The sequence below is a fragment of the Ursus arctos genome, unplaced genomic scaffold (genome assembly GCF_023065955.2).
Source record: "Ursus arctos isolate Adak ecotype North America unplaced genomic scaffold, UrsArc2.0 scaffold_7, whole genome shotgun sequence".
NCBI lineage: Eukaryota > Metazoa > Chordata > Mammalia > Carnivora > Ursidae > Ursus > Ursus arctos.
The window spans coordinates 51,232,337-51,248,694 of NW_026623089.1; the positions used below are offsets into that span (position 1 = coordinate 51,232,337).

Here is a 16,358-nt window from a genome sequence, read left to right on the forward strand (position 1 = left end):
GAGTTCTGAGCCCCTCAGTTTTGATAATTCGCTAGAACACCTCATAGAACTCAGGAAAGTGCTATACTTACAATTACAGTTTTATTATAGCAAAAGGTTACAAATTTGAACCAGCAAAAGGGAGAGATGCATAGGGCAAGGTATGGGAGGTTCCCAAAAGCAAAGCTTCTGTGTTGTGTCCTCAGGATGTGTCATCCTCCCAGCACATTGATCTGTATTACCAACCAGAGAAGCTCACCAACTCTGTGTTCAGACTTTTTCCTGGGGTTTCATTATTTAGACAGGAGTGATTGAATCATTAGCCATATGATTGAACTCTGTCTTCATCCTCTTTGTATTCCCCAGAGGTCAGGCTAATATCATGTGGTTCAGTGCACCAATCCTTTAACACATGGTTGGTCTTCCTAGCATGGGCAGCCCCCATCTTGAAACTAGGGGCCCAGTGTCAGTCACTTGGTTAGCATAAACCCAGTGTGGCTGGAAGAGCCCACCTTGAATAACACAGGCACTCCTCTATCATTTGGGAAATTCCAAAGGTTTAGAGGCTTACCTCCCAGGAACCAGGCACAAAGACCAGTCAAATTCTTTATTATACAATAGTGTTAAAACCCAATTCAGTTATTACTTCCTCTGGAAAGCCTTTATAGACTTTTCAAGGGCCTTTGTTCACAGCTCTTTTACAGTTTTTCTTTTTCCCCTCATTTGTGAACACTTTGAAGTTCCCCTGATTTTAGTCATATTTTATCTCTAATATTAGCACTATATCTGGCTTACAGTAGTAAATAGGCTCAGTAAATATTTAATGATTTAAAATATTTAAGATATAGTTCATGAGATGAGAAGTTCAGTGTAGAATTCTCTTATTAGAGTTTTAAAGATCAAATAGAATCCGTAGTCTCACTTCATTCCTTCTTATTCCATTCATCACCATTTGCTCTCCTTTAATATTTTTATGCCTTTTTTATGTATTTGCGAAAGAAATAACTATTTATTATATATATATCAACAGTATTTAGGTGAGAAAAAAGATGGTGTAGGAGAAGGGGACCTTTTCTCAGCTAGTCCCCTGAATTGACCAGATTATCCTGAACACCCACGAAATCAGCCTGAGACATAGGTAGATACATCTGGATCTCTACAAACAAACATTTCCAGTGCTGGGTATTGAGGTCTGAAGCGGGGAGCCGTGAATCCGCACACAGATACCGGAAGATAAACGGAAGGGGGAGGGAACAGCCACGCTCGGGGGCCGGGAAGCAATAGCCACCTGCACTGGGGAGCAGGCTGGACTCTCAGACCAGCACCCGTGAGAAAGCTGACTGAGAGTGTGAGCCCGGGAATGCGCGCGTGACCAGACTGAAAACCGGAGCTCTGGAGCACGCATGAACCACACTGAAACAGGGAGCTGGGGAGTGCGCGCGGGAATCGGGGGTGGCTGGTGGTGTTAGAAGCACAAAAGACAGAGACGTGTGGGCCCTGGGAGCGAGGACTGGGAGAGTGGCTGTGGGGCACACAACCCGGGACGCTGCAGGGTTTTTAGCAGCACTGACAGAAACAGAGTTAAAGTGGCCAGGAGAGCGCAGTGGAGAGCAGACTGCAATCCTTCTGTTCTGAGACAGAGACTAAGATATGGCCACTGCGGCTCTGACTCTCAGAAGAGTCACAGAAAACTGCCAGGGAAAGCTGCCAAAGAACAAAAGCCCAGAAATACCGGTTCACATTGTGCCCATCCCCATCCCCTCCCACAGGGGACAGGGCAACTCTACCCCACCAGGGTTGCCTGAGTATCAGCACGGCAGGCCCCTCCCCCAGAAGGCAGGCTGAAAAATCAAGAAGCCTATGTCCCTAAGGTCCCTATAAAACAAGTGCACATTGCCTGGGTCCTGGTCAGTAATTTGGGCTCTGTATATCCCCGCAAGCTCTCCTCATCAGAATGACAAGGAGGAGGAATCCCCAACAAAGAAAAGAAACAGAGACTGTGGCCTCTGCCACAGAACTAATGGATATGGATATAACCAAATTGTCAGAAATGGAGTTCAGAGTAACAATCATCAAGATGATGTGCAGGCTTGAAAAAAATATTAACAAAAATATTAATGAGTATAGAATCTCTAAGGGCAGAAATGAGAGTGAATCTGGCAGAAATTATAAATGCTATGAATCAAATGCAGTCTAAACGGGATGCTCTGACGGCCAGGGTAAATGAGGTAGAAGAACGAATTAGTGAATTGGAAGATGGGATGGTAGAAAAGAGGGAAAAAAACAGAAACATGGCTCAAAAAAAATCCAATCTCGAGAATGTAGATTACGGGAGATTACTGACTCAATGAAATGTTCCAATATCAGAATCATCGGCATCCCCAAGGGGGTGGAAAAAGAGAGAGATCTAGAAGAGATATTTGAACAAATTGTAGCTGAGAACTTCCCTAATCTGGCAAAGGAAACAAGCATTCGTGTTCTAGAGGCAGAGAGGACCCCTCCCAAGATCAATGAGAACAGACTAACACCATGTCACATAATAGTGCAATTTGCAAATATTAGATCCAAGGATACAATCTTGAAAGTGGCCAGGGGGAAGACATATTCAGAACACTAAGTGAGAAGAACATGCAGCCAAGGATCCCTTATCCAGCAAGGCTGTCATTCAGAATTGATGGAGAGACAAGGACCTTCCAAGACTGGCAGAAACTGAAAGAATATGTGACCACCAAGCCAGCCCTACAGGAAATATTAAGGGGGGTTCTATAAAATTAAAAAGACCCCAAGAGTGATACAGAACAGACATTTACAATCTACAGAAACAAAGATTTCACAGGCAACATGACATCATTAAAATCATATCTCTCAATAATCACTCTCAATGTGAATGGCCTAAATGCTCCCATAATGCCACAAGGTTGCAGATTGGATAAAAAGACATGACCCATCCGTATGCTGTCTACAAGAGACTCATTTTGGACCTAAAGATACATCCAGACTGAAAGTGAAGGGATGGAGAACCATTTTTCATGCCAGTGGACCTCAAAAGAAAGCCGGGGGAACAATTCTCATATCAGACAGATTAGATTTTAAACTAAAGACTGTAGTTAGAGATACAGAAGGACACTATATTATTCTTAAAGGATGTATCCAGTAAGTGGATATGGCAATTAAAAATATCTATGCCCCCAACAGGGGAGGAGCTACATACACAAGCCAACCCTTAACCAGAATAAGGAGACATATAGATAATAATACGTTAATAGTAAGGGACCTCAACATTCTGCTCTCAGCAATAGACAGATCACTTAAGCAGAAAATCAACAAGAAACAAGACCTTTGAATGACATACTGGACCAGATGGACCTCATAGATATATACAGAACACTACACCCTAGAACAACAGAATACTCATTCTTTTCAAATGCACATGGAACTTTCTCCAGAATAGACCATATACTGGGTCACAGTACAGGTCTCAACCGATAGCAAAAGACTGAGATTATTCCCCGCATATTCTTAGACCACAATGGTTTGAAACTGGTACTCAATCACAAGGAAAAATTTGGAAGAAACTCAAACACTTGGAAACGAAGAACCATCCTGCTTAAGAATGATGGGGTAAACCAGGGAATTAAAGATGAGCTTAAGCAATCTATGGAAACCAATGAGAACTAAAACACAACGGTCCAAAACCTATGGGACACTGCAAAGGCAGTCTTAAGGAGAAATACATAGCCATCCAAGCCTCACTCAGAAAAATAGAAAAATCTAAAATGCAGTTTTTATATTCTCACCTCAAGAAGCTGGAGCTGGAACAAAAGAATAGGCCTAACCCATGCATGAGAAGGCAGTTGATCAAGATTAGAGCAGAGATAAATTAATTAGAAACCAGGAGCACAGTAGAGTAGAAGTTGGTTCTTTGAAAGGATAAATAAGATTGATAAGCCACTGCCCAGACTTATTCAGAAGAATAGAGAAAGGACCCAAATTAATAATATTATGAATGAAAGGGGAGAGATCACAACCAACACCAAAGAAATAGGAACTATTATCAACAACTATATGCCAATAAATTAAACAACCTGGAAGAAATGGATGCCTTCCTGGAAACTTATAAACTACCAAGTCTGAAACAGGAAGAAATTGATCATTTAAACAGACCGATTAATTATGAAGAGATTGAAGCAGTGATCAAAAACCTCCCCCAAGGGGCGCTTGGGTGGCACAGTTGTTAAGCATCTGCCTTCGGCTCAGGGCATGATCCCAGCGTTCTGGGATCGAGCCCCACATCAGGCTTCTCAGCTGGGAGCCTGCTTCTTCCTCTCCCACTCGCCCTGCTTGTGTTCCCTCTCTCGCTGGCTGTGTCTCTCAAACAAATAAATAAAATCTTAAAAAAAAAACAAAAACAAACCTCCCCCAAAACGAGTCCAGGGCCTGACGGATTCCCCAGGGAATTCTACCAAACATTCAAAGAAGAAATAATACCTATCCTGAAGCTGTTTCAAAAAATAGAAACAGAAGGAAAACTACCAAACTCATTCTATGAGGCCAGTATTACCTTGATCCCCAAACCAGGCAAATATCCCATCAAAAAGGAGAATTACAGACCGATATCCTTGAAGAATATGGACACCAAAATTCTCAACAAGATCCTAGCTAATAGGATCCAACAGTACATTAAAAGGATTATCCATCACGACCAAGTGGGATTCATCCCTAGGATGCAAGCGTGGTTCAACATTCGCAAATCGATCAGTGTGATAGATCACATCAACAAGAAAAGAGTCAGGAACCGTATGATCCTCTCAATTGATGCAGAAAAAGCATTTGACAAAATACAACATCCTTTCCTGATTAAAACCCTTCAGAGTGAAGGGATAGAGGGTTTGTTGCTCAATTTTATAAAAACCATTTATGAAAAGCCTACAGTGAATATCATTCTCAATGGGGAAAAGCTGAAAGCCTTTCCCTTAAGATCAGGAAAAGTACAAGGATGCCTACTCTCACCATTATTATTCAACATAGTACTAGAAGTCCTTGCAACAGCAATCAGACAACAAAAAGGAATAAAAGGTATTCAACTTGGCAAGGAAGAAGTCAAACTGTCTCTCTTTGGAGATGACATGATACTTTATATGGAAAACCCAAAAGACTCCACCCCCAAATTACTAGAACTTATAGAACAATTCAATAATGTGGCGGGTTACAAAATCAATGCTCAGAAATCAGTTGCATTTCTATACACAAACAATGAGACTGAAGAAAGAGAAATTAGAGAATCGATTCCATTTACAATAGCACCAAAAATCATACGTTATCTCGGAATTAACTTAACCAGAGAGGTAAAGGATCTATATTCTAGAAACTAGAGATCACTGTTGAAGGACATTGAGGAAGACACAAAAAGATGGAAAAACATTCCATGCTCATGGATTGGAAGAATAAACATAGTTAAAATGTCTATGCTACCCAGAGCAATCTACACTTTCAATGCCATAACGATCAAAATACCAATGACATTTTTCAAAGAGCTAGAACAAACAGCCCTTAAATTTGTGTGGAACCAGAAAAGGTCCCGAATTGCCAAGGAAATGTTGAAAAGGAAAAACAAAGCTGGGGGCATCATGTTGCTGGATTTCAAGCTATACTACAAAGCTGTGATCACCAAGACAGCATAGTACTGGCACAAAAACAGACACATAGACCATTGGAACAGAATAGAGAACCCAGAAATGGACCTTTGGCTCTTTGGGCAACTAATCTTTGACAAAGCAGGAAAAAACACCTAGTGGAAAAAAGACAGTCTCTTCGATAAATGGTGCTGGAAAATTGGACAGCTGTATGCAAAAGAATGAAACTTGACCACTCTCTCACACCATACACAAAGATAAACTCCAAATGGTTGAAAGACCTCGATTTGAGACGGGAATCCATCAAAATCATAGAGGAGAACATAGGCTGTAACCTCTTTGACATTGGCCACAGCAACTTCTTTTATGACACATCTCTAATGGCAAGAGAAACAAAAGATAAAATGAACTTGTGGGACTTCATCAAGATAAAAAGCTTCTGCACAGCCAAGGAAACAGTCAAAAAAACTAAGAGGCACCCCATGGAATGGGAGAAGACATTTGCAAATGACACTACAGATGAAAGACTGGTATCCAAGATCTATAAAGAACTTCTCAAACTCAATACACATGAAACAAATAATCAAATCAAAAAATGGGCAGAAGATATGAACAGACACTTTTCCAATGAAGACATACAAATGGGTAACAGACACATGAAAAAATATTCAAAATCATTAGCCATCAGAGAACTTCAAATCAAAACTACATTGAAATACCACCTTATGCCAGTTAGAATGGCAAAAATGGACAAGGCAGGAAACAACAAATGTTGGAGAGGATGTGGAGAAAGGCGATCCCTCTTACACTGTTGGTGGGAATGCAAGTTAGTACAGCCACTTTGGAAAACACTGTGGAGGTCCCTCAAAAAGTTAAAAATAGAGCTACCCTGTGACCCAGCAATTGCACTACTGGGTATTTACCCCAAACATACAGACATAACATAATAAAAAATTAAAAATAAAGTTAAATAGGCACACACACACACACACACACACACACACACACACACACACCAGTATTTAAAGAGTAACCTTTTTTTCTTTTTTTAATAATAATTTTTTATTATGTTAGTCACCATACAGTACATCCCTAGTTTTTGATGTAAAGTTCCATGATTCATTACTTGCATGTAACACCCAGTGCACCATGCAATGTGTGCCCTCCTTAATACCCATCACCAGCCTATCCCATTCCCCCACCCCCCTCCCCTCTGAAGCCCTCAGTTTGTTTCTCAGAGTCTGTAGTCTCTCTTGGTTCATTCCCCCTTCTGTTTACGCCCCCCCTTTCTTCTTCCCTTTCGTCTCTTACTGATCTTCCTACTTCTTTTGTTCCATAAATGAGTGAAACCATATGATAATTGTCTTTCTCTGCTTGACTTATTTCACTTAGCATTATCTCCTCCAGTCCCGTCCATGTTGCTGCAAATGTTGAGAAATCGTTCTTTTTGATGGCTGAGTAATATTCCATTGTATATATGGACCACATCTTAATCCAGTCATCTGTTGAAGGGCATCTCGGCTCCTTCCACAATTTAGCTATTGTGGACAATGCTGCTATGAACATTGGGGTGCATATGGCCCTTCTAAAGAGTAACCTTTTCTAATGCATTTAAAATATACCAAATTTCTACTTACACAATTTATAGGGACTACATTATCATATAATGTAAGTATTATCATGCTGAATCTCACAGACTCTTTATGTTGTCTTCTTTCGATTTCAAGGATGAGTAAGTTCTAATGTCCTCTAATTTGTCCTGTCTGTGCATAGATACAGAGTACTTAATAAAAATGTAATAATATTCCCTAAATCAGTGTTTGTGTTAGATTAAAAAAATATATCTCTATCTCTATCTATATCCCAAAATGTGTTTATTGGGATAGTTTTCCACTCATCTTGATTCAGGGTGCTTTTAATTCTTTTTTTTAAAATTTATTTTAATATATTTATTGTTTTAAATAATGACAGTTTAAAATAGTAACACCCACAAAGCCAGTATCATTATTTTAAAAGTTTAGTATAACCAGAACCCTGCTGAGAAGTAAGTTTATGTAATTCATCCAGAGTTTTTAAATTCATTCATCAAATATTAATTAAACATCTAAAATATTCCAGGTACAACATTAAGCCCCGGGTACTCAAAGATTAATACAGCATGATACCTAACCTTAAGAAGCTTACAGCTTTTGGGGCAAGACACAACATTCTTCAGATCACTGAACAATGAATGTATGGTGGTTAAGTTAGAGATTAATGCAATGCTATGGGGTGCTTACCAAGAGTGTGAATCCAGCCTGGAGGCCTTCCTGGAGTGGAGTGGTGTAGACCTGTGAAAGTGGGCATACATGCTTTGCAAACTATAAATACTATGCAAATGTAGGCAATTATTATTGATATACATTCTTACTGAAGAGCTCCGCCTATAGGAAAAGACAGTTAAATAGTCTGAAGTGAAAAATGATTACTTATTTTTGCTAAGATTCATACTGCTCTTTCCTTGAACGGAACTGCTGGAATACTACTTAGTGACTAGTGTCAAGGGAATATCCAGAAAAAACAAAAACAGAAAAAAATTATTGGTGCATTTAGCATAGAATTTAACTTTTAAATCATGTGGCCCAGTGCTATACGTTGTAGATACTAAATAATGTATATTCAGTGACAGTCACAAACTTGGTCATTGCTTCCAAATAGTATTAAGACCTTAATTCCATCAGGGTGCTTTTAGTTCTGCTTGCATCTGAAGGAGCATCCTTCTGTAAGCCTTGCTTTTCCTCCTGTACACTGGGGAAGGGCAGTGGAGAAGCCAACACACGAAACTACTGTTTGTGCGTGGCTAACGATGGTACTGATTTTGTAGCATCCTGGATACTTCACATCCATGAAGTAGGAGTTGGGGCTCTGCATCAGGCACTTCTTGTGCTTACTTTTTTCCTACTCTGGGGATGGGTGGAGGAGGTCCTCTCATGAGGAGGTTGTCGCCACTGGAAAGCAAAAAAAAAAAAAAAAAAAAAAAAAAAAAAAATCCTAATGTCTTTATAATCTTTATCTAGGCTAGTTTCTATGAGACAGCATTTCACTGGGATGTATTCTTTTAGGAGTAGTAAATACACTAGAAATTATTTGCATGAGATTTACTTTTTTCTCTGTTAACATAATTTTTATTTTTTTTAAAAAGAATTTCTTTTTAAAATATTATTTATTTATTTATTTATTTATTTATTTATTTATTTATTTGAGAGAGAGTACTAGTGGGATAAGGGGCAGAGGGAGAAGCAGACTCCCCACTGAGCAGGGAGCCCGATTGTGGGGCTCAATCCCAGGACTCTGAGATCATGACCTAAGCCAAAGGTAGACGCTTAACCGTCTGAGCCACCCAGGTGCCCCTGCTACATAATTTTTCATTTGCATGAGATTTTTAAAAATGCACTACTGATTTTTATTAAGTTTCTGTCCTTTTTTCATAAGCTTTAAAACAGATTTTGTTGTTTAGAGCAGTTTTAGATTACTGAAAAATTGAGATGATAGTACAGAGTTCTCTATATAGTTCCTCATCCAGTTTTCATTATTTTTAACATTTTAGAGTATTTATTGCAGTTAATGAATCGATATTGATACATCATTATTAACCATTTCAGATTTCCTCAGCTTTTATGTAATGTCTTTTCTTTGTCCCAGGGTCCCATCCAGAGCACCATGTTAATTTAGTAGTCATGTCTCCTTAGGCGCTTCGTGGCTGTCACAGACTTCCTTGTTTTTGATGACCTTGATGGTTTTGAGGAGTACTAGTCAAGTATTTTTAGGATGCTTCTCTTTTGGAGTTTGTCTGATGTTGTTCTCATAATTAGACTGGGGTTGTGGGTTTTTGAGTGTATTAATGTTAAAAGTAAAACAGTCTTACCAGCAAACAGTTTATTTTACCAGCAAAAATATGTTCATTTGGGAATAACAGAGAATTGCAATTCAGGCTGTGCAAGCTATATGGCAAAGCCATAGGCAAATCTCGCAAACAAAGGAGAGGAACATTATTTTATGGAGAAAGAGGAAGTTGGGAGGGGTTGTTTTGAACAAAAGTCCATTGGAGGAAAGCAAGAGTGTAGGGTGAATTTTCATTGCCTGAGTTGCAGTTAGCAGATTTTTTATACGAGATGTAATATACATTTCCATCTGTTGGGAGCTGTAGTTGATGATTTTTTTCCAGTGATGATTCTTCTGTTGAATTTGTAATTGACAGTTCCTCCTGTAATTGATATAGAGTGGTACAGATCCCCCTTCCAGCCTCCCCTTCTAGCATCCAGAGTCCATTTTAGTGAGGTTTCCCTTTATTAATTTTCACGGGTGGAAGATCACAGAGATACAGTGCTCTTCTTATTACATCGTATCAAGGGTATATATTATCGACATGATTTGTCATTGTTGATAATGACCTTAATCACCTGGCTGAGGTTGTCAAGTTTCTCCGCTAAAGTTAGTCTCCCCCTTCCCTTTTTCCGTGCTGTACTTTTTTTTTTTTTTTTTTTTAAGAGAGAGAGGGAGAGAGAGAATCTTAAGCTGGCTCCACTCCCAGTGCAAAGCCTGACGTGACGCTTGATCTCAGGACCCTGAGATCATGACCTGAGCTGAATCAGGAGTCAGGTGCTTAACTGACTGAGCCACCCAGGTGCCCCTCCATGCTGCAGTTTTTGGAGGGAGGTCTCCACGCACTTAAGGAGTGGGATTTATGGTCCCCATCCTTGCAGGTGGAGTATCTGTATAAATTATTTGGAATTCTCCTGCAAAGGAAGTTTGTTCTTTTCCATTTGTTTATTTAATCATTTCCTTATTATCAGTATGGACTCAAAGATACTTATTTTGTACTTCAGGTTATAATCAGATTTGGCTTTTAGAAGCTCATTCGGTTTGTCTCCTGTGTCCCTTTGAGATACCTCTGTCAATTTAGGATTTTTGTTTTGTTTTTAGCATTTCCTTAGTTTCTGACATTATAAGATGCTCAGGCTCATCTTGTGTATTTCCTGTCCCAGTCCTGGAATCAGCCATTTCTCCAAGAAACCTGGGTTTCTTTTGTTGGAGAGTGGTGTTAGAAACTAAGATCTTGTCTCTAGGTATGCTTGTTACAACTAGGGTGTCATTGATTCTAAGCATTCTCAGCCGACAGAATAAGTACATATATGTGTATATGCATATATACATATCTATAACTATTTCTAGATGTAACCATCTATATTTTTATTAAGCTAAACACACATTCATATTCTAACTCTAATCCATTACCACATGGATCATTTTAACCTTTTCTTCCTGCTTATCTGTAATCTTCCATTCCAAAAGTGAGAACACTTCTACCATCCACCATTCAGTTACCTAATTGTTCAGGTTCAGTAAATATGTATAGTGGTTTCAGAATTGTTAATCTGAACACCAGTGGGAAACAGCTTTATTAGCTAGAGTACAATACTAATGTGCAGTTCCCTGTGCTTTTAGTCTAACAGACTCCAGTAATTTCCAAAGTTATGTAGGTCAGTACCTTTATCCACTGTCCTCTTCAATGATGTTGTTTCATAGTTTTGTATATTTTTATTATGGCTAATTTTAAGCATGTACAAAAATAAGGAGAAGAGTATAATGAACCACATGTACCCATCACCAGCCTCATGAAAATTATTAAATACATGGTCAGTTGTGTTTTATCTATACTCCCTTGTTACTCCCCCTAGTCAACATGTGATTATTTTGAAGTAAATCCCATGGTTATTTTGAACTAGTCCTACGTATATTATTTCCTCTGTAAATATTCCCAAATGAGACTTACCATAATTTAACCAGTCCCCTATTTTTTTTTTGAAGATTTTATTTATTTATTTGACAGAGAGACAGCAAGAGAGGGAACACAAGCAGGGGTAGTGGGAGGGGGAGAAGCAGGCTTCCCACTGAGCAGGGAGCCCAACGCCGGGCTCGATCCTAAGACCCTGGCATCACGACCCAAGCCAAAGGCAGACGCTTAATGACTGAGCCACCCAGGCGCCCCTAACCAGTCCCACATTGACAGATAGTTTTTATTTATTATAAGTAGTGTAACTGTAAATGTCCATTTACATTTATCTTTGCAACTGCAGGGTAAATTTCTTTCTTTTTTTTTTTTTTTTGAACATATGGATTTATTTTATTTATTTATTTATTTTTTAATGATTTTTTTATTATATTATGTTAGTCACCATACAGTACATCCCTGGTTTCCGATGTAAGGCTCGATGATTCATTAGTTTTGTATAACACCCAGTGCACCATGCAATACGTGCCCTCCTTACTACCCATCACCAGCCTATCCCATTCCCCCACCCCCCTCCCCTCTGAGGCCCTCAGTTTGTTTCTCATAGTCCACAGTCTCTCATGTTTCATTTCCCCTTCTGATTACCCCCCTTCTTTATCCCTTTCCTCCCCTACCAATCATCCTAGTTCTTATGTTCCATAGATGAGAGAAATCATATGATAGTTGTCTTTCTCTGGTTGACTTATTTCACTTAGCATTATCTCCTCCAGTGCCGTTGCAGGGTAAATTTCTAGAAGTTGAATCGCTGAAACAAAGATATAAGTATTTAAAATTTGAGAAATACTGCCAAATTTATTTTAACACTACCAAGAGTAAATGAGAATTTATCCTTCTCTGTACCCTCACCTACACTGATTTTATCCAACTTTTAAATATTTGGCAATCCGAGATCTGAAAAACGATATGTATCTTTCTTTTGCACTTCTTTAATTATAAATGGATAGGAAATTTTTCTTATCTTTAGTGGTCACCAATTTTTTCTTTCTGTGAACTGTACATTTAAATTCTTTGCTTGTCTAAGAAAAGGAAATAAATTGTCACAAAGGTCCAGTTTCCTTTCCTAAATCATTAATACTGTGCTGTCACATCTCCCCTTTTCCTTATTCCTAGTTCAGATCACCATCTCAGGAGTGGTATTTATGTCCCTTCAATGAAGGTAAATACCTGCCCACTTTTTTTCTTCTGTCCTCTTTTCACCCACCAAAGGTTCTTAGCTCTCTGTTTTTTTGTGAACCCTGGATGCAGTCAGATTGTTTATCAAACAGATGTTTTGTTTTTTCTAAGATTTTATTTATTTATTTGACAGAGAGGTAGGGAGATAGCACAAGCACGGGGAGCAGCAAACAGAGGTCAAAGGAGAAGCAGACTCCCTACTGAGCAGAGAGAGCCCAATACAGAGCTCTATCCCAGGACCTTGGGATCGTGACCTGAGCTGAAGGCAGACGCTTAACTGCCTGAGCCACCCAGGTGCCCCTCAAACAGATGGTTTTAAGTCAGCTTCTGAGGGAGTACTCTAGGGAAATATGCCCAAGAAGCCACAGGAAGGATTTCTACAGACATGTGGGGGAATGTTTGTAATTGTTTAGCAAAGAGTATGCCCAGTGAATATCACTTCAGCCTGCTTTGTTCATCTGTTCTGTCTTTCCATGTAAACACAAGACATGCACTCTGACTTTTGCTGTTGTGCCTTTTTGATGGCATTTTCAGCCTTATTTTTGTCAGAGTGAATTATCTGTCTCCATCTACTTTGGACATAAGTGTAAGCAATAGTATTATTGTTGGTTTCTTGATTTAGGGAAATGGTGATTTCATTCTGTCCTGAATTAAATGACAATGTCAGAGTGTAAAAATGTACTGACAGACTGATTTTCTTTGCTTATGTATTCTTTAAAAACAACCGTTCAAAATCTCATACACACAGAAGTTGTTTGCCAAGCGTTTGAAGCCATCTAGTTTACCAGGTGGCAGCTGCTGTTGTTTATTGGGACCTAATGTAAACCACAGACATGAAATAAAGAGTGTCCTTGTTTTTAAAAAGAGAAACTGTGATTTCTTGAAAAACAGCTTTATTGAGATGTAATTCACATACCAGACAAGTCACCCACTAAAAGTGTACTATTCAGTAGTTTTTAATATATTCACTGAGTTGAACAACCATTACTACAATCAATTTTAGAATATTTTTATTACCCTCAAAAGAAATGCTATGCCTATTCTGGACATTTCATATAATTAGAATCATGCGATAGGTGGTCTTTTGTGATTGGCTACTTTACTTAGCATGCTTTTGAGGTTCATACATATTATAGCATATATTAGTACTTCATTCTAATGGTTTAATACTATTCCATTGTATGAATATACCACAATTTATTTATCTGTTCGTAAGTTGGTATAAATTTGGATTGTTTCCACTTTTTTGGCTATTAAGAACAATGCTGCTATGCACACTCATGTTTAAGTTTTTGAAGAAATGCGTTTTATTTTCTCTTGGGTATATGGCTAGGAGTAGAATTGCTAGGTCATATTGTAATTCTATGTTTAATCTTTTGAGGATCTGCCGGACTGTTTTCTAAGGTGGCTCTACCATTTTACATTTCCACTGTAAGTGTAGGAGGTTTTAGATTTCTTCATATTCTTGCCAGCACTCATTATCTTTTTGATTATAGTCATCCTAGTGAGTGTGAAGAGGTATCTCATTGTGACTTTGATTTTTTTAAAAACATTTATTTATTTGAGAGAGAGAGAGAGAGTGAGAGAGAGCAAGAATGTGAGTCAGGGAAGGGCCAGAAGAAGAGGGAGAGAATCTCAAGTAGACTCCCCACTGTGCACAGAGCCCATCGCAGGACTCGATCTCACCACCCTGATCATAACCGGAGCCGAAACCGAGTCAGACACTTAACCGACTGAGTCACCCAGGTGCCTTGTGATTTTGATTTCGATTTTGTTGTTATTTAACTTGTGTTTAAAAACTTACTATTATTAAAAATTATTTTAAAAATACTTTTAAGTATATTTAAAATTATTAATTATCATTACTAAAAATAGTTTACTTTTTAGAGCAGTTTTAGATTTATAGAAAAATTGAGCAGAGTGTAGAAAGAGTTCCCATATGGTTCCCCCCCCACAGTTTCTCCTATTATTAATTTTTTACATTAGGATAGTACATTTGTTACAATTAATGAAATGATATTGATATGTTGTTTTTAACTGAAGTCCATAGTTTATTCAAATGCCTTCAGTTTTTACCTAATATCTTTTTTCTATTCCAACTTCCTATATAAAATTCCACATTTCAGGGGCGCCTGGGTGGTACATTCGATTAAGCATCAGACTCTTGGTTTTGGCTCAGGTTGTGATCTCAGTGTCATGAGATGGAGCCTTTCATCGGGCTCCACACTTGGAATGGAGTCTGCTTGGGATTCTGTCTCCCTCTGCCCGTCCTGCTCCTGCTCTGTCTCTAAAGTAAATAAATAAATCTTTTAAAAAAATTCCACATTACATTACTTGTCAGTTCTTGCTGGCTTCTCTTAGCTATAATGGTTTTGCATACTTTGATGATCTTTGATGATCTTGATAGTTTTGGGGAGTACTGGTCAAGTATTTTGTAAGATGCCCCTCTGTTGGAATTTGTCTCATAATTTTCTCATAATTGGACTGGGGTTAAGGTTTTTGAGTAGAAGATAACAGAGATACAGTGTCATTCTCATCATATCAAGGGTGTGTTTTATTGATATGATTTATCATTGTTGATACTGAGCTTGATCACCTAGCTAAGGCACTGGTTGTCAGGTTTCTCCAGTGTAAAGTCACTCCTGCCTCTTTCTGTACTCTGTTGTTGAGCAGTTTTTCAAATCTTCTTTGGAGTCGTACCTATTCAGATCCTTTTGTAATTGGGGTTTTAAAAGACGTCCATTTATAATTTGGATTGTTTTTATTATTCTGTTGTAAGAATTCTTTATATAGTCTAGACACAAGTCCCTTATATATAATTTGCAAATATTTATTCCCATTCTTTGGGTTGTCTTATTAATTTTGATGAAGTCAAATTTATCTATTTTTTCTTTTGCTGCTTATGTCATATCTAAGAAGACTTTGCCTAACTCATGGTCATGAAGATATATGCTTATATTTTCTTCTAAAAGTTTTATAGTTTTACTCATTCATTTGGATATTTGAGCCCATTGTGAGTTAATTTTTACATGTGTGTGACAGGAGTCCAACTTCATCCTCTTACATATGGATATCCAGTTGCCTCAATGCCATTTGTTAACGAGACTATTCTTTCCCCATTGAATTGTCTGGCACAACCGTTTGATATTTAATGTTCAGTTGAGCATAGGGAAAAATTTAGCATGTACATGTTAACACATTATCAGTAACTCTACCCAAAGTCAGTTGAAGTTTGCTGCAGTATGATAAAAATCTCAGAGGCTTTCACTACTGGTAGAGAGGACCAAAAATAATTCAGAAAACAATATTGCCAAAAGTATAAATTACTCTGCCGCCAGCTTACTGCAATTGTAGACTCAATTTGGTTCTTTTTTTCCTTGTCCTTTTATTTGAGTATAGTTTGACACACAATGTTATGTTAGTTTCAAGTGTACAACTTAGTGATTTAACAAGTTTTCACCACAAGTGTAGCTCCTGTCCCATTACATTGTTATTACAATATCATTAACTGTATTCCTTATGCTGTGCCTTTATTGACTTATTTATTCCGTAACTAGAAGCCTCCCTCTTCCCTTCACCCATTTTGCCCCCACTCCCAGCAACCATCAGTTTGGTCTCTGTATTTATAGGTCTGATTCTGCTTTTGTTTGTTTTTTCTTTTTTCTTTTTTTTTAGATTCCATTTATGAGTGGAATCATATGGTATCTGTCTTTTTCAGTCTGACTTATTTCATTTAGCATAAT

General features: G+C 38.3%; 2 protein-coding genes across 9 annotated transcripts in view; one reads left to right on the plus strand and one right to left on the minus strand.

Moving 5' to 3' along the window:
• The window catches only part of USP54 (ubiquitin specific peptidase 54), a 141,388-nt gene that overhangs the window by 34,204 nt on the left and 90,826 nt on the right, over positions 1–16,358 (plus strand). The gene's annotated exons all lie outside the window — the stretch shown is intronic.
• On the minus strand, positions 8,287–8,595 carry LOC113259181 (40S ribosomal protein S27-like). The gene has a single exon (XM_026504482.3). It carries the CDS (start codon positions 8,520–8,522, stop codon positions 8,340–8,342), a length of 183 nt encoding a protein of 60 aa, XP_026360267.1. The 5' UTR covers positions 8,523–8,595; the 3' UTR covers positions 8,287–8,339.